At 47.5% G+C, this 27,206-nt stretch overlaps 3 protein-coding genes across 8 annotated transcripts in view; 2 read left to right on the plus strand and 1 right to left on the minus strand.

Annotated features, from left to right (window-relative positions):
• Ip6k1 (inositol hexakisphosphate kinase 1) overlaps positions 1–22,658 on the plus strand; it is a 42,993-nt gene extending 20,335 nt beyond the window's left edge. The window contains exons 2-6 of one of the 2 annotated variants that reach the window (XM_057767678.1): positions 4,738–5,085; positions 10,054–10,264; positions 14,860–15,041; positions 18,566–18,741; positions 19,319–22,658. In XM_057767678.1, the coding sequence (XP_057623661.1) occupies positions 4,863–5,085; positions 10,054–10,264; positions 14,860–15,041; positions 18,566–18,741; positions 19,319–19,828 (1,302 nt within the window). In that variant the 5' untranslated portion in view covers positions 4,738–4,862 and the 3' untranslated portion in view covers positions 19,829–22,658. The remainder of the gene's footprint in view (positions 1–4,737; positions 5,086–10,053; positions 10,265–14,859; positions 15,042–18,565; positions 18,742–19,318) is intronic. The other variant, XM_057767679.1, reaches the window with a different exon arrangement.
• A 595-nt stretch (positions 22,659–23,253) lies between these two features.
• On the plus strand, positions 23,254–25,606 carry Gmppb (GDP-mannose pyrophosphorylase B). Its single transcript, XM_057766464.1, has 9 exons — positions 23,254–23,601; positions 23,717–23,797; positions 23,880–23,928; positions 24,023–24,165; positions 24,373–24,531; positions 24,612–24,690; positions 24,763–24,890; positions 24,974–25,156; positions 25,242–25,606. Exons 1-9 carry the CDS (start codon positions 23,473–23,475, stop codon positions 25,371–25,373), a joined length of 1,083 nt encoding a protein of 360 aa, XP_057622447.1. The 5' UTR covers positions 23,254–23,472; the 3' UTR covers positions 25,374–25,606.
• Positions 25,607–25,610: 4 nt separating this feature from the next.
• The window catches only part of Rnf123 (ring finger protein 123), a 29,971-nt gene continuing 28,375 nt past the window's right edge, over positions 25,611–27,206 (minus strand). For all 5 annotated transcript variants that reach the window (XM_057766458.1, XM_057766461.1, XM_057766459.1 and 2 more), the window contains exons 36-39: positions 26,631–26,773; positions 26,205–26,299; positions 26,015–26,100; positions 25,611–25,941 (exon numbers count right to left, since the gene is read on the minus strand). In XM_057766458.1, the coding sequence (XP_057622441.1) occupies positions 25,821–25,941; positions 26,015–26,100; positions 26,205–26,299; positions 26,631–26,773 (445 nt within the window). In that variant the 3' untranslated portion in view covers positions 25,611–25,820. The remainder of the gene's footprint in view (positions 25,942–26,014; positions 26,101–26,204; positions 26,300–26,630; positions 26,774–27,206) is intronic.

The raw sequence follows: 27,206 nt of genomic DNA on the forward strand, positions 1-27,206 counted from the left end.
CCAGTTCAAAAACTTGAAGACAATAGGGGAGTTAAACTTGGAGAGTGTTTTGGGTAAAGGGAGTGGCTAGTGCTAATAAGTCTTGGGTGTTTGAGGAATAGCATGGAGACCACGGCTAGAATGAGATAATAAGCAAATGCAAGAGGGGTAGGATACAAAGTATGAAACTGGGGGGAGGGAATGACTGTCTCATGGCTCTGGTTAGGTATAGTAAATTGTGCTTTTATTCTGTGTGAGGTGGAAGCCATTGCACCATTTTATTTACTTTTTTAGTTTTTTGTTTTGTTTTTAGCCAGGGTTTCTCTTTGTAACAGTCCTGGATATCCTTGAACTCGCTCTGAAGACCAGGCCAGTCTGCCTCTACCTCCCAAGTGCTAGAGTTAAAAAGAGTGGGATTACCACCACTAATTGCAGCATTTTCAAAATAGAACTCACATGTTTTTTGGGTTTTTTTTTTTTTTTTTTGAGACAGGGTTTCTCTGTGTCACAACCCTCTTGTAGACCAGGCTGGCCTCAAACTCACAAAGAGATCTGCCTGCTTCTGCCTCCAAAGTGCTGGGATTAAAGATATGTGCTTCCATCGCCCAGCTGAACTCATGTGTTCTTACTCCTATTCTACTATAGTAACTAGGATTGCTGTTTTGAGAATGAGCCATCTGGAAGGCCACAGTATGGTCCAGACCATTAAAAAGGAGGTAGTGACCATATCAGGAGTGTGGCACTGGAAGTCAGAAGCCATTGAGACCTGATGCTCTCTGAAGGGATCCAGGAGGAGCGCCTCATGGAAGGCGAGTAAGAACCCCTGTAACAACTGAGTTGAGAAGGGGCAGACTGCAGGTACAGAGGGTTTTAGGAAAGGGAGATGAGCTCTGTTTTGTTCCTGGTGAATAAGCTGGTGGGGTGTGAGTCTGGTGTTGAGTAAAAGAGAACAGAGGCCTGAGTGTTGAGACTGCAAACCTGGGAGAGGAGGCAATGGACTGTCAGAGCAGACTGAAAAAGGAAGGTGAGGAGAGTGGTGTTTAGGGACAGATGAAGGAAAAATACCAAGGAAGTTTAACACTTCTTTTCCACCTCCTGGAGCAGTGGTTCTCAGGTCGCAACCCATTTAAGGGGTTTAAAGACCCTTTCACAGGGATCATCTAAGACCATCTGCATATCAGACATTTATTTACATTACAATTCATAACGGTAGCAAATTACAGGTATGAAGTAGCCAGGAAAAAAAATTTGTGGTTGGCGGTTATCAAGACTTGAGGAACTGTATTGAAGGGTCAAAGTTTTAGGAAGGTGAAAACCACTGTCCAAGAGGATTGTGATGTAATTATAGTCCTCTTGGGAACCAGTGCTTTTCCTATAATATATACTGATACTCTTTGTTTATTTAAGAAAACCATGTCTCGAAAATCCAAAAAAAAAAAAAAGAAAGAAAGAAAAAGAAAACCAACGGCAGGGCTGGAGAGATGGCTCATAGGTTAAGGACCTTGGCTGCTCTTCCAGAGGTCCTGAGTTCAGTTCCCAGCAACCACATGGTGGCTCACAACCATCTGTAATGAGATCTGGCGCCTTCTTCTGGCCTGCATGGAAACGTACAGAACACTGTGTACATAATAAATAAATAAACCTTAAAAAATAACAAAAACAGGTTTTATATAGTCCAGACTGGCCCCTCAAACCTAATGGAGGCTAGCCTCCTGACCTTTTTTTTTTAAGGCAGAATTTTACTCTGGCCAGGTTAACCTTTATCTCCAGCTTCAGCTGCTGGAGTATGGAGATTGCAGGTGTAAGCTACCAAACACTATCTTAAAATGTCAAGTCAACTCAAAGTTTTTTTTTTTGTTTTTTTTTTTTTTTTTTTGAGACAGGGTTTCTCTGTGGTTTTGGAGCCTGTCCTGGAACTAGCTCTTGTAGACCAGGCTGGTCTCGAACTCACAGAGATCTGCCTGCCTCTGCTTCCTGAGTGCTGGGATTAAAGGCATGCGCCACCACCGCCCGGCTACTCAAAGTATTTTAAAACAAACACAAGACAGGTGGACTCTCTTATAGTTCAAGGTACATAATAAGCTCAGAGGCAGAACAGTGGAACTCCATGACCACAATCCATTCATAAACACTGAGAAGAAGCCGGGCGGTGGTGGTGCACGCCTTTAATCCCAGCACTCGGGAGGCAGAGGCAGGCGGATCTCTGTGAGTTCGAGGCCAGCCTGGTCTACAAGAGCTAGTTCCGGGACAGTAACCAAAAGCTACGGAGAAACCCTGTCTCAAAAAATCCAAAAAATAAAATAAAAATACACTGATAAGATTTCAGCTATTTTATTATAAATCCCAGGGATGGATGTAATGATTGAAACAAGCTACATTGTTTCTTCTGTGTGGCAGATTATTAATCTCTAGGATATAAGAAGAGCTTGGACTATGGTTTCCTAGGACTCCTCAAAGCCCTCTACATGCTGCTCCTACTATGACTTATTACCCATCAGCCTATCTTTAAGGAGTAGTCTTGCGTGGGGCTTTTTTCCCACTATTGGGTTGCCTCATCCAATATTGATATGAGGGCTTGTGCCCAGTCTTACTGTGTCTTGTTATACCCCTGGGAAACCGGCTTTTTTTTTTTTTTTTCCTTTTTTCCTACACAGAGACAGGATTTCTCTGTGTAGCTTTGTAGCCTGTTCTGGAACCAGCTCTGTAGACCAGGCTGGCCTCAAACTCACAGAGATCACCTGCCTCTGCCTTCCGAGTGCTGGGATTAAAAGCGTGCACCACCACTGCCCGGCTGCTGCTGCTGCTTCCTCTTCCTCCTCTTCCTCCTCCTCCTCTTCCTCCTCCCTCCCTCCTCCTTTTTTTTTTTCTTCTTTTTGGTCAGTGGTGTATGCTCTTTATTGATGTCGCCCCACCACTGCCTGGTCGCCGCCTCCTCCTCCCCCTCCTCTTTCTCTTCTTTTGTCAGTGGTGTATGCTCTTTATTGATGCCTCCATCTAGTACCTTTAAAAGCAACTGGGCTGGGCTCACAGGACTGCTGTTTGCAACTGCATGCTTTTAGCTGTGCAAGGATTTTGCAGTCATCTGTGTCTGTTATGTCCTAGGATCTACAAATCCTCTGCCCAGAGCTGTACTCTGGCTTTTCACAGTTGGCAGCATCTGCAGCATTCTCATGGATGTGACCACAGAGCACTGTGTTGCCTGGCTTCCTCTGAAAATGGAGGAGGAGTTGATGGAAGGGGAGGTGGGGGAGGGACTGGAAGGAGTGGAGGGGGAAAACTTGAGTTGGAATGTTAACGTATGAAAAGAACAGAAGCTTTAAAAAATGGATTTGGTATTAAGGAAGTGCCAAGAATTTTAACTTTTTTTTTTTATTTTATTTTTATGTGCGTTGTTGTTTTGCCTACTTGAATGGCTGTGTGAGGGGGCTGGTTCTCCTGGAACTGAAGTTATAAACAGTTGTGAGCTGCCATGTGGTTCCTGGGAATTGAACCTGGGTCCTCTGGAAGAGTAGCTAATGCTCTTAACCTCTGAGCCACCTCTCCAGATCCAGATTTTAACTTTCTTGAGGGAAAGAAAAGCTGACTTTGGAGGGAAGTTATTTGACACAAAGACCTTTTCTCTGTCGAGAGGGAAGTGCTGTGGTGCCAGACATGGCCGAAGATCAACTGCCACAGACATAAAACAGAAGGATCTGCAATCTGAATTCCTTTGGGGGAAAGCAAAAAAATAAAGATTAAAAAAAGTATTTTAAACAGCCAGGCAAGGTGGTGCATACCTTTAATTCTAGCACTTGGGAGGTAAAAGGAGACAGATTTCTGGGTCCCAGGCTAGGATGGAATACAGAGCTAGTTCTAAGACAGCCAGGGCAGCACAGAGAAACCCTGCCTGGAAAAAACATACAAAAAATTCTTTTAAGTGATTTTGCAACCTGTCAGAGAATAGCTTTCTATGTCTGGCTCTTTGTACCTTTAGCAGAGAAGTTTTGAAACTGACATGACCTGTTGTTTGAGGTAAAAACTCTTTTCTTGCTGGGTGGTGGTGGCGCACGCCTTTAATCCCAGCACTCGGTATTAAAAAAACAAAAAAGAAGAAAACACACACACACACACAAAAAAAACTGGCTTCGAATTCAGTGTGGATGATGGAAGTCTGTGCTCTGTAGGTGGGTCAATGATGGCCATGGTTGCACAGCAGTGGGATTGCATTTAATGTCACTGAGTTGTGCACTTAATGGACAGATTGCAAACAAAACCCATGTCTTTCTCTTGACTCAGGATGAGACCCTGAACAGAACATACTGTTACTGTTTTTTCTTATTCTTTTTGTTTTTCTTTTTTTTTTTTTTTTTTGGTTTCTCTGTAGCTTTTGGTGCCTGTCCTGGAACTAGCTCTTGTAGACCAGGCTGGCCTCGAACTCACAGAGATCCGCCTGCCTCTGCCTCCCGAGTGTGGGGATTAAAGGCGTGCGCCACCACCACCCGGCTGATCCTTATTAAAAAGGATTTGAAAGTTTGTTGTCATGTTGATTGTTGTGACATGGTCTGTCTCTGAAACCAAATTCTCAGAGTACTTGGAGTTGTAGGGGAGTTTATGTACACAGGATAGTGGGTGGAGGAGACCAGTGCTGCATCACTTTAACAAAGTTCTCATCTCCCTGTTACCTTCCAGTAGTGTGCATGATGGGGGCACACAGCAGGAAACACTGACTTGCCAGATGTTTCGATTTCCTTTCTTGATTCCCTGTCTTCTTTTTCCTAGGACAGAACAATAAGCTAAGCAGACTCTGACCATTGGCCTCCCACTAGCCAGAATCAACCTAGCACTCATTTTGTGGTCCATGAGCTGCATCGTCTGCCATCAGTGTGCAACCGGCCCCCAACGCAATGTGTGTTTGTCAAACCATGGAAGTGGGGCAGTATGGCAAGAACGCAAGTCGGGCTGGAGACCGAGGAGTCCTCCTGGAGCCCTTCATCCATCAGGTGGGCGGACACAGCAGCATGATGCGGTACGACGATCACACTGTGTGCAAACCTCTCATCTCCCGGGAACAGCGCTTCTACGAGTCTCTCCCTCCTGAAATGAAGGAATTCACCCCTGAATACAAAGGTCAGTCAGTGTTCTTTTTAAGAGACTAGCAACCTTTGACTGACAGGCTTTGGCTCAGTTGTCCTTGTTTTGTTTACCCTGTGATGTTGTTGTACTTCTCTGTTATCTCAATTTTGTTAGGCAAAGTTAGAAACTAAAATTATCAGGTTTTTAGATTATGAAAATTGAATTAATTGATAGTAAAGCTAAGAAAAATTGACAGCAGGAAGACCCACTGCTAGAGAAAAGCCTATTGTCAAGAAGTCTCTTGTTTGCCGCACAGGGGAGAAGGGAGCAGTTCTTTGGTCCTAAGGAGTATAGAGGCGTACTTTGCAGACTTTAAAGTGATTGGACAGATGACAAGGGCATGGTGTGGTGCTGTGTCTGTGTGTGCTGGAGAAATATGTTTATGGAGTACTCTGGAGCCCTGAAATTTTTAACATTTGAAGCTGTTTTAAGATAAGAGCTAATTTTGTAGAACACAGAGAACCCCGTGACTTGGAGTCAGGCCACTTTAACGTCTCATCCTTGCACTCTGTGTGTACATTAATTTATGATCTGGCCAGGTTTTTATGAGTGGGGCAGGGTGGTTTGGTTTTTCAAGACAGGGTTTCTCTGTAGCTTTTTGAAGCTTGTCCTGGAACTAGCTCTGTAGACCAGGCTGGCCTCAAACTCACAGAGATCCACCTGCCTCTGCCTCCTGAGTGCTGGAATTAAAAGTTTGTACCATCACCACCTGGCTGTGTTTTTTTTTAAGTAATTAATTAATTTTTTCCATGATATTTATTGAGCTCTACATTTTTCTCTGCTTCTCTCCCTGCCTCTCCCCTCCCTGCTTTAATCCTCCCCCAAGGTCCTCATGTTCCCAATTTACTCAGGAGATCTTGTCTTTTTCTACTTTCTACTTCCCATGTAGATTAGATCTATGTAAGTCTCTCTTAGTGTCCTCATTGTTGTCTGAGTTCTCTGGGATTGTGGTTTGTAGGCTGGCTTTCTTTGCTTTATGTTTAAAAACCACCTATGAGTGATTACATATGAGAGTTGTCTTTCTATGTCTGGGTTACCTCACTCAAAATAATGTTTTCTATCTCCATCCATTTTCCTCCAAAATTCAAGCTGTTATTTTCTTCTGCTGTGTAGTACTCCATTGTGTAAATGTACCACATTTTCCTTATCCATTCTTTGATCGAGGGGCATTTGGGTTGTTTCCAGGTTCTGGGTATGGCAAACAAAGCTGCTATGAACATAGTTGAGCACATGTCCTTGTGGCACGATTCAGCATCCTTTGGATATATACCCAAAAGTGGTATTACTGGGTCTTGAGGAGGGTTGTTTCCTAATTTTCTGAGAAATCGCTACACTGACATCCAAAGGGGTTGTGCCAGCTTGCATTCCCACCAGCAATGCATAAAACAAAATTTAAAGCAGAACATTTATTTGTATGGTGTAGGCACTCTTGTGTCATGGCATACAGAGGGCATCTTTCAGGAACTGCTTCTCTCCTGCTGCCACACAGGTTCCAGGGGTTGAGCTCATGCCGTCAGATCTGGCCACAAGTGCCTTTACTTGCTGAACAACCTCAGAGGCCTCTTGAAAATTTTTGATGAGGGCTGGAGAGATGGCTTGATGCTTAAGAGTTCTTGCTGCTCTTTTAGAGGACCTCGGTTCAATTCCCAGATTCAGAAGATCTGACACCCTCTTCTGGCCTTTGTGGGTACTGCATGCATGTGGTGTATAGACATGCACTCAGGCACAAACACATACATAAAATAAAATTAAAAAAGCTGGCGGGTTAGCACATTCATGTTGCTTCCATCTTTTGGCTATTATAAATAATGCAGCCACATACAAAGATCTGAGTCCTGCTCAGAACTGAGACCTGCCTGGTTCTGATGTGCATACTTAAGATTGTGTGCAGGTCTATATTTACCTTTGTTGGTTTTTGTTGTTGGTGGTGGTGGTGATTTTTTGTTTGTTTGTTTGTTTTTTGGTTTTTGGTTTTTCAAGACAGGGTTTCTTTGTAGCTTTGGTGCTTGTCCCGGAACTAGCTCTTGTAGACCAGGCTGGCCTCAGACTCCCAGAGATCCGCCTGCCTCTGCCTCCTGAGTGCTGGGATTAAAGGCATGTGCCACCACCGCCCGTCGTGGTGGTGGGTTTTTTTTTTTAACAGTACCGGGGATTGAATGAAGGACTTTGAATGGACTAGCTGAACACTCTATCACTCAATCATATCTCTGTTCTGTCCTTTGTTTCTCTCTCTCTGTCTCTGTCTCTGTCTCTGTCTCTCTCTCTCTCTCTCTCTCTCTCTCTCTCTCTCTCTCTCTCTCTCTCTCTCTTTTGAGACAGGGTTTCTCTGTGTAGCTTTGGAGCCTGTCCTGGAACTAGCTCTTGTAGACCAGACTGGCCTTGAGATCCGCCTGCCTCTGCCTCCCAAGTACTGAGATTAAAGGCGAGTGCCACTACCACCCGGCTTCCTTTGTTTGGTTTTTGAGAAAGCTAGGATGCATTCTGCTAGCTGATCTATATCTCCAGAGCCTGGTTTTTAAGACTATCCCAGCTTGGGGCTTTATGATGGCAGTTTGTTTTTACCTCTGTGTTTACTTGTACATTGGATTGTGTTTCTTCGTGTCTGCAACTCTCCGCACCCCTCAGACACTCCTTGATCATCCTTTGCTAAATGCTCTGCTTTGGAGACATCATTTGCAATTATAGAACCTTAATTTAGTTTCTTCACAGTACTTCTTGCAATCTGTAATTGTTTTGTACATGTTTATTTACTTGTCAAAAGCAAAAGCTAAAGATAGATGTGGAAGGAAGTGTCTTCCTTATGACGGAGGCATCCGTGACTTCCTTCCTTCATACCAAGGACTGAGATAGGTCGTCTGCGCTGGTCCATGTCTTGTCAGCACTTTACTGGGAGTGCTGGCCTGTACAGGTCCATCTGAATTGGAAAGGAAAATGTAAAACTGCATTTGCAACGAACATAGAACTCTTTCTTCAGCTAAAGTATTACTTGAACAAAGGATTCAGAAAATTGATGTCCCGGAAATTTCTTAGGGGATTCCTTGAAGATACATTTTAACTACACAAAGAATAAATCAAGATGGGAAAACTAGAGGCTGATAGAAAGATGGTTCTTCTCTGGAAGTGGGTGATAGTTCTGGGGACAGTCAAGGTTAGAGTGTGAGGGAACTCCTAGAATATAAGACTGTAGACTGGAGGGTGTTCAACCATGAACCAATTCAAAAGGCAGTGGTGACAGCTTGCCCGAGAGACAATCATATAATACACATGGACAGGCTGTGCATATGAAACCTGAGGAGTGAGCGTGAACAAGATGTAAGATGTAAGGAGGAAGTATCCAGTCCTTTGATTTCAGAAGGATTTTTCTTCTACGAGGATGCAGAGCTGGCATAGAAAAGGAAATGAGTGGAAGAGAACACTTGTGATTGATGTATTGATGTGCTTGTAGTGCGTCTCACTCACTCATTGCAGATTATGGAGCCAGTTGTATACAGCAAGAGGGTAAAAGTAGACCTGTAGTTGATGGGCATGATCCAGGTAGGATATGAAAATTCTGCAGAGAGCAGCTTTATTGTTGGGTTTTCATTCTTAAAAAAACTTCATTAGATTTCTGGGTATTGTTTCTGTTTTATCTCTTTTGGTAACGATCTGGAAGAAACAGATTGGTTGACAAGTAAGTGGCAGAGGCGCTGGAGAGGTGGCTCGGCAGTTGAGCAGCTCTTTCCTGCAGACCCAGGCTTGGTTCCCATTACATCATGAAGGCTCACGCCTTCCTGGAACTCCAGTTCCAGGGGATTCCATGCCCTATCCTGGCTTTGTGTGATACATGTGCACACATGTAAGCAAAATACGTAAAAACTAAAAGTAGAAGTTGGGAAGCAGAAGCAGGTGGATCTCTGGGACTTGTGGTTTGGAAGGGGCCAGAGTTACATAGTGAGAGTTAAAAGGAGACATGGTTGAGCACAGCTGGAACCCTCACACTTGGGAAGCAGAGGCTGAAAGAACAGTTTAAGGCTGTCATCCACTTCATAGTGTGTTTGAGATCCACCTGGGCTACCCAACGAAAATGAAGCAATGAGAGAGAAGAAATTGCTCCAAGAAAACACAGAAAGGCATTTCACCATAGATATTCCAGGGTAGACGCTAGGAAATACTTCATATGAGCGCTGTCTTGGAGACAGTTTGTTTCTTGAGGTGACACTGTTAGGCAGGAAGAAAACAGATCTAATGATGTCACTGACAAGGGTGGGATCATCTTAAAGCTGTTGAATAGAAAGAGGGTTAAAATTTTTTCATAAAGTGTCTTTTGGAAAAAGACAGGGTTTCTTTGTGTAGCTCTGGCTGTTCTGGAACTCACTCTGTAGACCAGGCTGGCCTTGAATTCACAGAGATCCACCTGCCTCTACCTTTTGAGTACTGGGTCTAAAGGTGTGCGCCACCAACCACACTTTGAAAAATATTTTTTGTTTTATATGCGTATGAGTGTTGCCGTGTATGTCGTCTGTGTACCACATGCATCCCTGGTGCCTATGGAGAGGTGGAGGTGGGATTAGATCCCCTGGAGCCGAAGTTAACAGATGGTTGTGAGCTGCCACCATGTGAGTGCTGAGTACTCTGAAAGAGCAGCAATTGCTTTTGACTGCTGAGCCGTGTCCTTGCCCTCTAGAGCATTAAAATTTGTCTGGTTCAATGTCACCTGGAGATTCTTTGTGAGTGGTACAGAAGTCAATAACTGAAAGCAGAAGGGAGAAGTAAAAGAGTAGAAAATAATTACAGATTTATCCTCAAAGGTAAGCAGCAGATAGAGGATAAAGATGGTTGTCTGTCTTTGCAAACTGGATATCTGCTGGCTATTATCCCTAGAGGATTTACAGTTCAGTCAGAAGAGGTAATGTCCAAGCAGGAGCAGACACGGACCCCCACCAGTGGTGGTATTTGTTAACCAGCTGCTTTATCTCCCAACAGGTGTGGTTTCTGTCTGTTTTGAGGGAGACAGTGATGGTTACATCAACTTGGTAGCCTACCCTTACGTGGAGAGTGAGACTGTAGAGCAAGATGACACACCAGAACGGGAGCAACCTCGGCGTAAACACTCCCGCCGGAGCCTGCATCGGTCAGGCAGTGGTAGTGACCACAAGGAGGAGAAAGCCAGCCTGTCCTTTGAGACCTTTGAGAGGTAAGGGGATAGTATGCAGAGCTATTGGTACATGTTGGATCCTAATGATACACACAGGATAGTGTTGGAGTCCTGACACATGATGAGAAAGGAGTTCTCAACAATAGGATGGTGGGCTGGGGGTGACTGGTGTTCATGGGACCACTCCCACAGATATGGCGTCCTTTATGGTCCTCCACCATGGTGAGTATGGCTAAACCCAGTGAGACTGAAGCTCTGTCAGCATTTTAGAAGCAGGGATACCCTATGCTAATGGCGATAGATTATTTAGCTTTCTTTTAAGTTTCATACTCAGAAGTCAGAAGTTGAATTGCACCGACAGCTACTTTCTTGCTTACAGGATGTCTGAGTGTGGAGTGGTGATAGTTCATATGGACTAGGGAGTACCCTAGTGACTTTTCATTAACATTGGGAATTGATTTTTCTCAGGCTTATGTCTCTCTCTTTTCCTTTTTCTTTTTGTTTGGTTTGTCTTGTATTTTGAGACAGGGTTTCTCTGTGCAACAACTTTAGCTGTTGTGGACTTGCTCTGCGGACGAGACTGGATTATGTCTCTTGAGACTGCATGCGAGCATTAGTTAATCTCTGTTGGGCTGTGTATAGTCCAAAGGATAGACAATAAAGTGTTGACAGTCGAAGCATGGTGATGCCTGCTTGTAATCCTAGCACTCAGAAAGCTGAGGCAAGAGGATCATTGTGTGTTTGAACACAGCCTGTGCTGTGTAACAAGTTCCAGAATAACAAGTTAGGAAAGAAAAAAAGGGGTGGGGGGAATTAAGTAGCCTTCCTGCACTTCTGGAAGAACCAAGTTTCGTTTTTTTTGTTTTGTTTTGTTTTTTTGTTTTCCGAGACAGGGTTTCTCTGTAACTTTGGAGCCTGTCCTGGAACTAGCTCTTGTAGACCAGACTGGCCTCAAACTCACAGAGATCTGCCTACCTCTGCTTCCCGAGTGCTGGGGTTAAAGGTGTGCGTCACCACCGCCCAGCTGGAAGAACCAAGTTCAGTTCCCAACACCCATGTCAGGTGGCTCATAACTACTAACTACTACTTTTTTTTTTTTTTTTTTTTTTTTTGGTTTTCAAGACAGGGTTTCTCCACGTAGCAGCACTGACTGTCCTGAAACTCACTTTGTAGACCAGGCTGACCTCGAATTCACAGAGATCTGCCTGCCTCTGCCTCCCCAGTACTGGGATTAAAGGCGTGCGCCACCACCACCAGGCTCACAACTACTTTTAACTCCCACTCCAGGGCAGTCCAGTCTCCTCACTTAGGCTTTAAGAGGTCCTCTTCATGTTAATACTGAACCTTTTGTGCTTGTTTCTCCCCTGACCTTTGGGCTAAGTCTACATCTGTGTTGCAAGGAGAGGGCTGCATATCCATACCCTAGTTGAGATACATGTCTTGGTGTTGAATATTCTGAGGGCTTCTGTCTGCATGCAAGAGCACTTCCTTATTTCATCTCCATCATCCACAGGGGCTTCCTTCTAACCAATGACTGTGGGGCCTGTCTCGGGCATTTGGGTGACAGAACATTCCAGTCAGTAGCTAGCAACTGACAACTCTTGTTTAGCAGTTTTTAGAGGGGGAGTTGTTTTGTTCTCCAAGGTGAGAGCATTTGCTTTATGACTCATGGGTGAAAAGCCAGTGAATGTAGATTTAGCGTCAGGGTCTGCTGTCAAGGTGTCAGCTCTGTCTGTATTGACTGGGCTCTATCTGGCCTGTTAGCAGAGATTCTGAGTCATAGCAAAGGTGGACATCACTCACGAGGGCCAGGACTATGACTCCAGAGGTAATGCCAAGTACTACAGGGCTCTATCCAGACCTGCAGCTTGTCTGGGTTTACTTGGCAAGTATTTGCTAGAGTGGACTGCGTCTGCTCTTGGGAAGTGGGGCACAGGTTGCAGGCACTGTTGGACTCCTGTCGTTTAGTTCAGGAAAAATAGTGTCCCAGATGCTTGGTGCTCAGAGGAGGGGCAGCATTTTCAGTACACACTAGACTGTTGGTGGTGTGTGTCATCCACAGTTGGAGAGAAGGCCAGCGTTTCTGGATGGTAACATCTGTAATTGCAGTGGTGCTCTGCTGCGTGCCACAGACTTGTGCTACAATCTCTAGAGTGTATGGCTTCACTAGCAGGGAGCTTTTATGATTGCGTGAGTGTGAAAAGTTATATTGCCAGGCTTGTCTGGACCTCTCTATGTAATCTTGAGCTTCTCCATCCTCCTCCCCCTATCTCCTGTCAGGATTACAGGCATGCATTACCATGCCTGGTAGGGATCGAGCCCATGGCCTTATGGTAGGCAGGCCCTCTACTGACTAAAGTACAGCTTTAGCCCTTGCTTGTAGTTGATTTGAATATATACCTAGATGGGAAATTACAGTCAAGTAATCTTCTTTAACTCCAGGAGTTTTTTTTTCCAGGCACAACTCCCCATTTGTGTGTGTATGTGTGTGTGGGTGTGCATGTGGGTGTGAATGCATTTGGAGGCCAGAGGTGACATCAGAAATCATTCTTAATCACTCTTCTACCTTATTCATTGAGGAGTGTCTCTCAGATTCAAAGCTCACTAGTTCACCAGTATGGTTAGTCTTGATGCTCATACTCAGCTTGCTCTGGGGATCCCCTGTGTATTAGTCAGAATTCTCTGGAAGAACAGAACTGGGGTGTGTGTGTGTGTTACATAAGCATATAACATACGTTTATATTTATGGTGATTTATTAGAGTAGCTTAACCAAATGTGGTCCAGCCGCTCCAATAATGGCTATCTACCAATAGAAAGTTAGAGACTCCAGTAATTGTTTAATCCATGAGTCCATGTGTCTCAGTTTGTCTTCACTATATGCCAGAATCCTGAAGTAGGCTCTGATGCCAGTGAAGTAATGAAGTTGTCAGCTAGAGTGAGGGTAAGCAGGCATAGAGCAAAAGCTTCCTTCTTCCATGTCCTTTATATAGGTTCCCAGCAGACAGTCCAGGCCTGATTAAAAGTGGGTCTTCCCACTTAAAATGATTTCAGAACAGAACAGTCCTTCACAGGTGTACCTGGCTGCTTAGGTTTTTAGTTCATTTCAGATACAGTCAGATTGACAATCAAGAATAGCCATCACATCTTGTCTTTTTCTTCTGAAGGTTGGAATTCCAGCCTAGGTACTGCACTCACCCAGCCTAACACAGCTCTGGGATCCAAACCCCAGTTTTCTCACTTGTGTGGTGAGTGTTTTAACACTGAACCATATTTGTGTTTCAAGACAGGGTTCCTCTGTGTAGACCTGGCTGACCTCAAACTCACAGAGATCCTCTTGCCTCTGCTTCCTTAGTGCTGGGATTAAAGGTATGTGCCACCACCGCCTGGCTAATAACTTGAGCCATCTTTACCGCTAAGCCAATCCTGTTCTTTAAGTAGGATTTTCTCTGTGTTGTCCATGCTCTTCTGGTCTCAGACTTCCTGTGCTCAAGCATTCTGCCACATTAACCTCCTGAGCATCTGGGACTTCTGGCTCTGTACCTGTCCTGTGCAGACACCAAAGTACTTTCAGGGGCTGTACTTGTTCATATTCGAACCAGCAGTGTACAAGGAAGGGCTTCAGCTTCTTTACATCCTGCATGGTACTTGTTCTAGTTTCTTCTCTTTTTTTGAAGATTTATTTATATTTTATTATTTTTAATTATATGTATATATATGTCCATGTGTGGGTATGTGTGCCTGAGTTCAGATGCTTGTAGAGGATCCGGGGACATTAGAGCTTCCTGACCCTGGCACCGTACAAGCAGTCATGAGCCCCTCATGTTAAAAATCTTTCTCCTCTCAACCACTGATTACATATAAATCCTTAGGTAGGGACGGGGCCCTCTGAGCCCCTTCCCCTTCCATGACATGGTGTTTGTGTATAGAACTGGCCTTGCATGGGTAAGTTTAGTGCTGGGAACCAAGCTCCAGTCCTCTACAAAGCTGTAGGTATTCTTAACCGTGTAGCCATCTCTCCAGCACCTAGTATTCTTTCATCCTCCCCGCCAACTGTTCCCTCCCTGCCCACACAGTCGCTGTGCACTCCTGACTGTCCTGGAACTCACTGTGTAGAACAGGTTGGCCTTGAACTCCCAGAGATCTGCCTGCTTCTGCCTCCTGAGTGCTGAGATCAAAGGTGTGATCTGGCTCTTTTTTTACTATTTAAATTAAGTACCACTTATTGGGTATGTGCGTGTGGGTGTACATGTCCCTTTCTGTATGTCTAGAGGTCAAAGACAAGTTGTTGAAGTTAGATCTTTCCTTCTACCGTGTGGATCCTGGGACTCCATTTCAGGTTGCCAGCTTTGTGCAGCAAGTACTTTTACCCACTGGCCCATGCTACCAATGTCCAGATTTTTCTTTTGACACTAATCAATTGGGAAGTGTTATCATATGCTACAATTTGACATGATTTTTTTTCAGAGGCCCAAGGAGGACAACTTTCATTCTGTTTACTCACTTTTATCTGGGTCAGTGCCACCTGTAAGGAGGTTCTGAATGACAAGCTAGGCTTTCTCTAACCCTTCTCTACCCTGCGTCTCTAAAGATGACTTCTCTGTTCTCTTAGTGCTATGTTTATTCTTCTTCTTAGCCCCCAGGAGGCAAAGAGTCCAAAGGTGGAGCTACACAGCCACTCAGATGTCCCTTTCCAGATGCTAGACAGCAATAGTGGTCTGAGTTCTGAGAAGATCAGCTACAACCCCTGGAGCCTGCGCTGCCACAAGCAGCAGCTGAGCCGTATGCGCTCCGAGTCCAAGGACCGAAAACTCTACAGTATCCTTGTCCACTGATTGTGTGAGAAAATGGCAAGATAGTTTTGTTCTTATTCTTGTGTTTCTGGTCTGGGGACTGAATGTAGGGCTTCATTCCTGCCCAAACATAACTAACTAACCTCTTACTCTCAAGATATTTTAAAGTGGTTTTTCTTTTTTTTGTGTGTGTGTGGGGGTTGAGACAGGGTTTCTCTGTAGCTTTGGAGCCTGTCCTGGAACTAGCTCTTGTAGCCCAAGCTGGCCTCGAATTCACAGAGATCTGCCTGCCTCTGCCTCCCAAGTGCTGGGATTAAAGGCGTGCGCCACCACCGCCGGCTTTAAGTGGTTTTTTTTATTAGCATATATTAGACATACTAGTATAGATTTTATTATGAGGTTCTTATTTGTGTGCATTTGTATTTTGATCACATCCACCTGTTATGTTCTCTATGTCCCTTCCACTAGTCTTCCTCTTCCCAACTAGCCCACTTATGCTTCCCTTTGTGTCCCAGGATGCTGCATGAGGTTATTTACAAGAATTTGGTACCTTACACCACCGGGGAGAAAAATCTTTCTCCTCCCAATCATTGATTACCTATAAATCCTTAGGTAGGGACAGGGCCCTCTGAGCCCCACCCCCTTCCATGACGTGATTTTTGTGTATAGAACTGATCTTGCATGGGTAGTGGTAGCTGTTTCAGGTTTTAAAGAGTACAACCACCATGTCACGTGTCATGTCATGCATTGTGCCCTTTCTGTGGCCTGACCATTTTTTTCCGTTCCTCCCTCCCTCTCTGCTTCCCTCTTTCTTTCTTCTTCCCTCCCTCCCTCCCTTCCTTTTCTTTTTTTGTGTGTGTGTGATTTTTTTTTTTCAAGAAAGGGTTTTCCTGTGTAGCCCTGGCTGTCCAGGAACTAATTCTGTAGACCAGAGAATTAAGAGACTGTCCTCGAACAAAGAGATCCACCTGCCTCTGTCTCCCTAGTGCTGGTATTAAAGGTATACGATACCACTGCCCAGCCTTAAAATGATTTTTTATTCTTTGACAGTTTCATGTGTGTATAAAGTTTGTGCTTACACACCCATTCTGTTCCCTTATTGTTCTCTCATTGGAACCTGTGCCTTTCCTACCTTCATGAAAAAAAGCAAACATGCGAACAAAAAAACCTACTGAATTTTTTTATTTTTATTTTTTTGAGACAGGGTTTCTCTGTGTAGCAGTCCTAGCTGTCTTGGAACTTGCTTTGTAGACCAGGCTGGCCTTGAACTCATTGAGATCTGCCTGCCTCTGCCTCCCAAGCTCTGAGATTAAAGGTGTGTGCCACCACCACTTGGTTAACCCACTGAATTTAAGTAGAGTGCTAGTATATGCATGGGTATGGGGTTGTATACTAGATTTTGGGTAACTTAGTGGCACCCATACCCCTGAAGAAAAATGAACCTTTGCCCTCACAGCCTTTAACTACCAGTAGCCCTTCAGCTAGTGGTAAGGCCTTGTGTGCCCCTCTCCAGTTCACGCTGGAATGCTGGTGGGCGGATCTCATGCAGGTCTTGTTATGTAGGTAACCCCTGTTGCTGCGAGTGCAGTAGCACGTACCTCTCCCCACACATGCTCAGTCTTGTCCTGGTCTAGTGAAACCTTAGTCAGTAACTGCAGCTGCTGGGAGCTCATGAGTGCGAACCCCATGTGATGTTCAGAAGACTGTTGCACACCCTCCTTCCTTCCTCCCCTTCCTCCACAATGCCCCCTAAGCCTTGGAAGGATGATACACATCCCATTCATGGCTGGACGTTGAACCATTGTTTATTCTTACCAAGATAGATTTTTAAGTCCAGCGCTTTCTGAAAATTTCTGTTGGGAATGTTAGAATTTGATTCCCTCGTGTTTGTTTGTTTTTCTTTCTTTCTTTTTTTTGTAATATTGCTGCAAAGATGTATTTCTTATTTCTTAGGTCTAGGTGAGTTACTAGACTAAGTGAGGCCTTGGTTTACTAATGGTGGCAGAGATGTAGCCAAATGTTCTTCTCCTTATTATGTGTGTGGTAGGTCTAAACAATAGAAAACAATAATAAAACTAGGTGTGGTGGTGTATGCTTTTGTCTCTGCTCTCTAGCCGGAGACAGGAAAACCAGAAGTTCAAAGTCACCCTTATGTTCTCCAGGCTGAGTATCCTGGTATCATGAGACTGTCAAAGGGCTGGGGAGGTACCCGAGTCAGTAAAGTTAGGTTTTTTGTTTTGTTTTGTTTTGTTTTGTGTGTGTGTGTGTGTGTCTGTAATCATGGTACTGGGAGGGTAGAGCCAGATCCCTCAAGTTCATTGGCTAGCCAGCCTAGCTGGATCAGTGAACTTCAAGTTCAGTGAGAAATCCTGCCTTAAAAATAAAGGTAGATCCAAAAACCACAGAGAAACCCTGTCTCGAAAAAAACCAAAAAAAAAAAATAAAATAAATAAAAAATAAAGGTAGAGAGCAGTTAAGGAAAGATAGCTGATGTTGACCTCTGTCCTCCACATGTTACCCACACTCATACCCCACAACGTAACACACACACCTGAAAATTTAAAAATATAGATCAGTGGGTGTCTTGTATACATGTTCTGGAAAATTATATAGGCCATACAAGGATTTTTATTTTTTTCAGACAGGGTCTCTACATAGCCCTAGCAGTTCTGAAACTTACTATATAAACCACACTGACCTTGAACTCAGAGATCTGCCTACCTTTACCTCCCAAGTACTGGGATTAAAAGTGTGTACCACCATGCCAGGCTGAAATTCATTTTTTTTGTAAATTCAATTTCATATGTATGAATGTTTTTCCTGTATGTATAGATATGCACCATGCGTGTGCCAGGTGCCTGTGGAGGCCAGAGAGAACTGGAGTTAGAGATGGTTGGTGATGGAATTGAACCCAGGTCCTCTGCAAAAGCAACAACAAATGCTCTAAGCTGCTCAGTCCTCTCCAGCAGCCAGGAGTGAAGTGCTGATTTACTGTACGGCATGAGTGAATCTTAGAAGCATCTTCCTAAGGCTGACAGAAGAGGACTCATGCTAGCAGAGTCTAGTAAGGGAGCTGCCTCCAGGAGACCACTTCCTAGCCAGGAGAGCAGAAAGGGCAGATGGGGAGTGAGTGTTGAGTTTGTAGAGTTTCATCTTGGGAAGGTGGACAGTGGTGATGGCCGGCCTGCCACTGCCTCTAGAGTGCTGGCATTAAAGGTGTGTGCTCCAGTCCCAATTTTTTTAATTAAAAATTTTTTGAGACAGGATCTGACTGTGTAGTCCTGGGCTACTTCTCCTACCTCTCCTCCCCCCATTCCTGCTGTTTCTGTTCAGAAAGGGGCTGGTTTCCCATGGGTATCAGCAAAGCATAGCTTACCAAGTTGCAGTAAGACTAAGCACCTCCCCTTGTATGAAGGCTGGGCGAGGCACCAATATGAAGACTAGGTTCCCAGAAGCCAGCCAGAATGCCACTTTTATAGATCTTAATTGTGCTTTGCTGGGTGGAGCGGACAGTGAGTGTGGTTGTCATTCTTCTTGACTCTGGCCCAGAGTTCCTCCTGCTTGAGAATGTGGTACACCACTTCAAGTACCCTTGTGTGCTGGACTTGAAGATGGGTACCCGACAGCATGGGGATGATGCATCAGCCGAGAAAGCAGCCCGGCAGATGAGGAAGTGTGAGCAGAGCACATCCGCTACACTGGGGGTCAGGGTCTGTGGCATGCAGGTGAGTCACCACTGGTAAGAGCCCAGGTGCTGCCAGGTGCATGCTTTAGGTTGTGCCCATACCTGCCTGACACCCGTGTCCTCCAGGCCTGCGCTGTTCCAGAATCTCCTCTGAAAGGGTGAGTCACCCACCCGGAGCCAAATATGTCTTTGCAAGTGGGTTCACTGAGCCCTGCTTTCCTCACTTGACTTTGAGCTCCATGTGCAGGGTCATTGAAAGAGCCTGCCGCCTTATCCCTGGGCAAGTAAGACTTGTCTATCAGCCGTGTGTTCCCAGTTAGAGTCTAGCTGGGCCCTGGGACAGCTTGGAGGCAGGCTTCTAAAGTGATGGCTATAGGCCTGGTGTTGGCTTTCACAGCTCCATGACGGGAAAACCTGGGGTGAATGTGGCCTCCCTGCTCCAGTAGGAGGAGCTGAAGAGCTCAGGTTGGTCAGAGTGCCTTCCAGACTATTTTGTTTGGTTGGTTGGGGTTTCTGTTTTGTTGTTTGTTTTGTTTTGTTTTTGTTTTGCTTGGGGACACTTTGTGGACATCAAACCTTCCTGGTACTCAACCCTATCTTGTCTCCTGGGGTTTTAGGTATACCAGCTGGACACAGGTCATTACCTCTGCAGGAACAAGTACTATGGTCGTGGACTCTCCAGTGAAGGCTTCCGTAATGCCCTGTATCAGTATCTGCACAATGGCCTGGACCTGCGACGTGATCTCTTTGAGCCTATCCTGAGCAAACTCCGGGGCCTCAAAGCTGTGCTGGAGCGGCAGGCCTCCTACCGCTTCTACTCCAGTTCTCTGCTCGTCATCTATGATGGCAAGGAGTGCCGATCTGAGCTACGACTCAAGCACGTGGACATGGGGCTCCCTGAGGTGTCACCACCCTGTGGCCCTAGCACTGGCCCAAGCAGCACCAACCTTGAGGCTGGCCCCTCCTCTCCACCCAAGGTGGATGTCCGCATGATCGACTTTGCACACAGCACATTCAAGGGCTTCCGGGATGACCCCACTGTTCACGACGGGCCGGACAGAGGCTATGTGTTTGGTTTGGAGAATCTTATCAGCATCATGGAACAGATGCGGGACGAGAACCAATAGGCCCACTTCTGGGCCCTAAGACCCCTTCTTCTCCACCCACAGGCAGGGACCATTGCTCTGAACTTGCTGTGAGGACACACTGACTTGCTTTTAAAGGGTTATATTTCTCTTTGGTGTAAACTAAAAAAAATGTTTTTAGCTGTAGCCTGGAATCCATATATATGTGTATCTATATATGTATATATATGGAATCCATCTATATATAAAGGAGGGCAGAACATACATCCTCTTAGCCAGGCTCCTTAGCTTTGTGGCTCTATCTGCTGTGTCCAGGCTGACTCAGGAAGAAGACGTGGCCCAGTGGGCTTGGCAGCAGAGACAGAATGCCTTTGAACTTTGGTTCCCTTGCCTAAGGTTTTTGGGGTCTGTGACTGCAGGGCTTTGCTGGTTATGAGGTAAAGCCCTAGGCTGGCACAGGGTCTCTCCATGCCTATTCGTCCCTTATTTCCCAGAATTGGGAAGGTTAAGTGCCCGTGTCTTGGGGGCCTTTCTAGTTCTGGGCCAGTGCTTGAGTAGTTGCCCTCGGCATTACAGGACTAACTGCACAGGTGGACTCATCCTCGGGTCTGATTTTGGCATTGCCTAGATTTGTGAAGCTGAGCTAAGGCTAACTCACAATAGAGGGCAGGCCCTGGGATCTCTTGGCACCCACTGGCATGTAAACTTGCTCCTTTGTCTACAACCCCAGCCAGCCTCGCCGAGATCCCTTGCCTAAGGAGGCCACATAGCCTCCTATCCCACTGAGATGGGCACCGCTGTCCGCTGAGGAGAGTCAGTGTCCCAGTAGGCCTAAGGGCCTTTCGTGGCTCTGGCCTAGACAGTATTTGCAGTTCTTGGGCTCTGGGTGGTGTCCCTTCCTCTAGTTGGGGCAGCTGTGCTGCCTCTGGATGGGCTGCTGCTCCCAGGGCTCAGGGTCTGTGGTCCGCTCAGGGTCTTGTCTTCTCCAGGCCAAGCTCAAGGCAGCAGCCTGTTATATGGTGTTCCAGGCTCTAGGCTTGGAGGGAGAACTTTAAACTTGTCTGCTTTTAGGGATATAGGACCCTGGGTACAGGTGCCCAGAGTCTGCTCAGAGCTTTGTCCAGTTAATTCCTGGGGTCTGTCAGTGAGTTCATTTGTCCACCTGCCAGCCCCTGTTTTGTGGTGAGCTTTCTGGAGTATAGCCTTGTTGATTAGTAGCTATTGATTTCCTTCATGCTTTCCTCAGCAGAATAGTCTTTCCCTCTTCTGAGGTGAGCCTTTGCGCCTGTGCCCTCCTTAGCAGGTTTTGCTGTTTTACAAACCTGCTAGCAGAATGACTCGTAGCCTTGTTCACTTGCTGCCCTGGTGGCCTTCTTGTGGGCCTGGGGTGTGATCCTCAGCACCAACAGTGGGGCACTGAAGGCTCAAGGGCTGATTCTGACCCATTGCTTTATTTTTGCTCCCAGCCCTTTGATGGTAGCGACCTGCTGCCTGTAACATGGGTGTCCAGCAGGTTACACTACACTCAGCCATCGCCAAGTCTATGTATGGCCAGTGATCAGTGCTTTTGACATGTCTGTTTTGGCATTTGAAGATAATACTGCCAACCTTTGAGAGATACTGGTAACTGATGGTATAATTTCATGGTTCGTAGAGGTGCAGCCTCTGAAAAGGGCTTCTTGACGGACCCCAGGCATGGTCTTCTGACCCTGGTGCCAGTGGTGGGCAGGTTCCCATTCCTTAGGGCAGGGAGGCACAGCTTTGCCCATTTCTGGTTAGTAACAACTGTCTTCTGTCCAGTGGTATTCTCTGTTGCTTCAACCATGGGGGCAGTAAGTGTTCGTTAGTATAGACACATCTCTGCCAGGGCAGAGGTTAAGAGAGGGGTTTGGGGCCAGGGTGACCTAGGAATGTGCTGTACTTCCCTGATTACCAGATTCTGGGAGGCACTGCCCCATTCTGCTGCTGCTTATGTAGCAAGGGAGGCTGTACCCACGACATTGCAAGTTCTGCCTCTACAGCATGGAAAGGCTGGGATTTGCTGCTGCTCCTCAAGGACAGGGCCCCACTTTTCAGCACTTTTGATATCTGGAGAGCCAGCTCGTTTATCTGATTGGTGGTGGCTAGTGTGGCCATTGCTTTTCTACCTGTCCCAGGCTAGAGTCCTGTTCCTGACAGGCCCTGCCTTCCCAGCCCCAATTTGGGACCAAAGTGCAACTGGGATCATGGGTTGGGGAGCTCAGATTACCCCTCTCCAGAATATTTCCCTGGGCTAGGCTCACACCAGCCCCGGGAGATGTGTGGAAGTAAAATGGGATGGGTGGTGCTTAAAGATGGAAGGGACCAGTGTAGTAACTAACTCGCCTGGGACCCCACCCCTTCCAGCTTTGGGCCTGTGCAATGGATTCTCTGCTAGAGGCCAGGGGTCTGGGCTACTTCAATATCCGCTGCTCATTTGCTCCATCTGGCCATGTGCACGTTCCTTAGATGCAAACTGCTTTGAACTTTACAGCTGTGTAAGTTGGTTGTGTCTGTGCCCATTAAAGAAAAAAAAAACCCTGCATTTTAATGAGAAAAAAAAGAACCTGGGGAAAGTTCCTTTGCTTCTGTAGAGGAAATATAAGACTTCGAATTCTGGAAATTGTTTTCTGCTCCTCTTTCCTGGAAGCTACACACCTGCCTACATACCCTAAGACCTGCGCCTGGATACACACGTGAATCCATTGGCGTTTAGGCGCGCTTGCGTTTCCCCGGGTCTTGTGTATGGAGGAGAGGGGTGCTTGGCCCGCGCCAGCCTCTCTCCGTACACCCAGCACCACCCGCCCGCTTATGTCAGGTCGTATATGTCAAAATAAAGCCTCTAGAAACTGAACTCTGTCCAAGTCTTCGTGAAACCTTCACAGCCTCTGGGTGGGCTGGCCCAGCTAGTCGCTCACACTTCTTGGTCTCCGCTTGAAGGGAGATACCAGGTAGGAATTAGGGGACCGGACTGAACTGGGTCGGAACGGGTACTGAAGGGCGGTGCCTAAGTTTTGGAGCAGCACAGGAGCGGTTGGAGATGGGGGTCGAAGCAGGCACTGAGGGGCAAGGCAAGTGGTGCTGGAGCTGGGGGTCTGGGCAGGCACCGAGGAGCAGGGTCGCTGGGGTGGACCCGGAGCAGGTGGGGTGGGGTGGAGGAGGCCGCTCCGACAGGGCGGGACCGAAGGAGGTTGCTTCGTGGCGGACCCGGTTCCGATAGGAAGCTAAGCTAACTCCTCCAGTTCCGCCTTTAGATCCGCCAATGGGTATCTGACCCGCGAGTTCTCCGGGTCCCCATGGCAGCCCAGCGCTTTGGGAATCTAATTGGCTACGTCTGCCGCAGCGTAGCGCTGGGCGGTCGACTGCGGGCGGCCCTGCCACGTAGACGGCAGCCGATTGGCTCTTCCTGGTTACGTCACTGACTGCGCCGCCTCCGGCCGGAACTCCGGGCCAGCCCGTGTCTCCAACCAGTTCCTCCTTCGGTGTTCTGGCTGCCCCTAGACCCTACATCAAGGTAGATCAGGCGGACGAGGTGAGGCCAGAGTCGGTCGGTCTGGCTGGTGAAGGACGCGGGCAGGGCACGGCGGCGGGAGTGCGCGGCAGGGGTCGGTCAGGGGGCCTGTAGGTACTTTGGAGCCAGGGACCCACTCCTGTCACCCACAGGCGCGATGAAGGCACTGATCTTGGTGGGTGGGTATGGGACACGGTTGCGGCCGCTGACACTAAGCACCCCGAAGCCATTGGTGGACTTCTGCAATAAGCCCATCTTGCTGCATCAAGTGGAGGCGCTTGCCGCGGTAAGGCCCTGGGTCAGCTGTGGCGGGAAGAGGGATGGCTAGTGACGGAAAGGCCAGGGGTGGTCATACCTTGTGACCGAGCCCGTCGATTAGTCCACCTTATTGTTTCCCACAGGCAGGTGTGAAGCACGTGATTCTGGCTGTGAGCTACATGTCACAGATGTTGGAAAAGGAAATGAAGGCACAGGAGCAAAGGGTGAGGCATGCATGGACTTAGTTCTTTCTTTTGATCCCTGGGGCTTAAGGGAGAATATAACCAGATGGCTTCTTCCTTTCAGCTTGGAATCCGAATCTCTATGTCTCATGAAGAGGAGCCTCTGGGGACAGGTCAGTAGAGAAAGGAAGGCTTTTGGTCATGGTTTAGGGTCAGTAAAGGCATTATTCAATCTGGTAGTAACATATGACTTGTCCCCTTGCCTAGCTGGGCCTCTGGCACTGGCCCGAGACCTACTCTCTGAGACCGCAGACCCTTTCTTCGTTCTCAACAGCGATGTGATCTGTGATTTCCCCTTCCAAGCCATGGTGCAGTTCCATCGACACCACGGCCAAGAGGGCTCCATCTTGGTAAGAAACCAAGTCTTTCTTCTCTGATATCCCCACCCTCATACCCCGTTGGTCTGGACACTCGGTCTTAAAGTCTCTTCATGCTGTGCAAAGCTGTGTATGTGTAGGATGTTTTGGGGGCAAAGCCTTTGAAACGTGGATATGCATGTGTATCAAGGATAAAGAACACTGGACCAGGCCTAAGGTGTCCTCCGCCTCCATATTCAGGTAACCAAGGTGGAGGAGCCTTCCAAGTATGGCGTGGTGGTATGTGAGGCTGACACGGGCCGCATTCACCGTTTTGTTGAGAAGCCGCAGGTGTTTGTGTCCAATAAGATCAACGCAGGCATGTACATCCTGAGCCCTGCTGTGCTGCAGCGCATCCAGGTGTGTAAGAGACTGCTGGCAGGCTAGGGTGGAGCCGGGCTCTGTTATGTGACCTGCTCACAAGTTGCCCACTTCCACAGCTGAAGCCTACATCCATTGAGAAGGAGATCTTCCCAGTCATGGCCCAGGAGGGGCAGCTATATGCCATGGAGCTCCCGGGTGAGGCGGAAAGGCCATCGGTTGAGGGCTAGTCTGTAGTTGGCAGATCCTCTGATTCACTTCTCCCTGCAGGCTTCTGGATGGACATTGGACAGCCCAAGGATTTCCTCACTGGCATGTGCCTCTTCCTGCAATCATTGAGACAGAAGCATCCAGAGAGACTCTGTTCAGGCCCTGGCATTGTGGGGAATGTCCTTGTGGTGAGGCCCTTGCCCAGCCTGTCACTAATCCTTTCAGATCTGGGAGACAAATGACCTACTCTTACTTTCCTCCACGCTCTCAGGACCCAAGTGCCCGTATTGGTCAGAACTGCAGCATTGGCCCCAATGTGAGCCTGGGTCCTGGTGTGGTGGTGGAGGATGGCGTGTGCATCCGGCGGTGTACAGTGCTTCGGGATGCGCACATCCGCTCCCACTCCTGGCTTGAGTCATGCATCGTGGGCTGGCGCTGCCGTGTGGGCCAGTGGGTAAGCCTGGGAGCTGGGCTGGGTGGGGATAGGCGCAGGGAATGTGTATGTCCCATTAACAAGGCTCCCCCCCTTCCCCCGGCAGGTGCGCATGGAGAATGTAACTGTGCTGGGCGAGGATGTCATAGTTAATGACGAACTCTACCTCAATGGAGCCAGTGTGCTGCCCCACAAGTCTATTGGGGAGTCGGTGCCAGAGCCTCGTATTATCATGTGAGGGGTACATGGGGCTGGCCAAGCCCCTCTTCACCACCAGCAGTGTAGGAATCACTCAGCACCTCGGAAGACCCTGGATTTGGTGCCGTCTGTCTAGGGAGGAATGGGTGACTCTCAAACTGTTGGACATCTGCCTTCTGATGGGGACCGAAACTGACAGAATCCTGCTGGGCATAACCCACAAGTCCCACTCCCGCAAGAAGAGCTGGGCCCAGGGCTGTATGGAATAATAATTTAATGCTCACTGTAGCCTGGATTGCAAGTCAAGCTCAGGCATAACTAGGGTGTGGCTGGGCTCCCACCAGTGAGGCTCACACAGGCAGATGGATGGAAGTGTCTAAGAGGGAGGGTGATGGGAAACAGAGCCGAAAGAGCTCATAAATAGGGCTCGGTCTGGGTCTGAGGGTGGAGGATCCAGGACGGTGCAAGCTGTGTGCATTGGGCTGGCCTAGGCAGCTGAGGAGGTGGCACTTGTGGTGGCTGCCTTGTCCCAGTCCTCTACAGACACGATGGTGGCCTTGCAGAAGAAGCAGTCCTTGTTGTTCATCAGGTGCTGGTTGATGCAGGCTCTGCAGGAGGGGAGAGGAATGAGCTCTGCCTCGTGTGTCCTAGTCACCGCCCAAGTCCATGGGGCCCACTTACTTGCAGGACTTGTGGCCACAAGGCTGGAACACAGCAGAGATGGGGTGGGCATAGCAGATTGGGCAGAGGTCCTCTTCACTGGTGGGCTGTGGACGGAGAGTGAAGGGTGGGTGGGGCTGTGCCTGTACCTACCCTGGTGTGCACAGATGTATTGAAATAGCATGGGCCTGTGTGTTTTAGCTCCACTCACCAGGGAGGCAGCTGCTGCCTGGGCAGACGCAGCTGTCAGGTGTGCCAGCATCTGTTCCACCTGGGCCAGCTCCTCCGCACTGATATAATCTGTATCTGGGTTAGTGGTAGTTGGTGTCAGGTCCCTTGTAGGACTAGAACTCAATGCCTCTTAAATACTCCCAGGCAGGAGTATTGCTATTCTTTTTTTTTTTTTTTTTTTTTTGGTTTTTCGAGACAGGGTTTCTCTGTGGCTTTGGAGCCTGTCCTGGAACTAGCTCTGTAGACCAGGCTGGTCTCGAACTCCCAGAGATCCGCCTGCCTCTGCCTCCCGAGTGCTGGGATTAAAGGCGTGCGCCACCATCGCCCGGCTGAGTATTGCTATTCTTGAGGATCCTGAGCTTAGAACATCCTGGAACTCTTTCTGACCCACCCCTGGCCCACTTACAACTCTGTAGAGAGAAGCGTTTCCGGTCCGGGGCAGGCAGGGTAGTGCCAGGTGCTAGGGGCTCTGGCTGCCCCAGGAGATAGCATATGGAACGGAGCTGGAAGCAGGGATCAGCCAGGAGCACCGAGGTGGCTTGCTCTGTCCTAGATAGGGAGGGTGCATAAGTAGTGGGAAAGCGTTGTGCCTGTGTGAGAACTACCTCCACTGTGGCCTCATTATTACGCCTTCATTCTTTGCATTTTGATGCTTACCAAGCCTCTTAAGCCCCGGGGCCTTAGTAGGACCTGACTCTGATCTCAAGGACCCACAGAATGGAAGGAGAAAAACCAGTCTCCCACTAGTTATCATCTGACTTCTCCGTGAGCACCACATACACAAATAAGTAAATCTAAAGGGAGAAGGGCGAGGATTCTGCCTACCACATAATACATTAATCCTTCAAAATCACTTAGAGAACATAAACGACAAAAAAAAAAAAAAACTCTCAGACTTTCTTTTGCTCAAGAGGGACGTTGGCGCCCTCTAGCGGTCATGCTGGGTCTTCCAAGTGCCAGGGCAAGTGGCTGCCCCACCCCT

This window comes from Chionomys nivalis, chromosome 4 (assembly GCF_950005125.1).
Source record: "Chionomys nivalis chromosome 4, mChiNiv1.1, whole genome shotgun sequence".
NCBI lineage: Eukaryota > Metazoa > Chordata > Mammalia > Rodentia > Cricetidae > Chionomys > Chionomys nivalis.

Excerpts from the sequence above, each read along its gene's own strand:
- Gmppb (XM_057766464.1), top strand. The coding sequence starts at position 23,473 with ATGAAGGCACTGATCTTGGTGGGTGGGTATGGGACACGGTTGCGGCCG. Across the intron at positions 24,532-24,611 it reads CTGTGCTGCAGCGCATCCAG|CTGAAGCCTACATCCATTGA; the intron begins GTGTGTAAGAGA and ends CCACTTCCACAG. Across the intron at positions 25,157-25,241 it reads GCTGCCGTGTGGGCCAGTGG|GTGCGCATGGAGAATGTAAC; the intron begins GTAAGCCTGGGA and ends TTCCCCCGGCAG.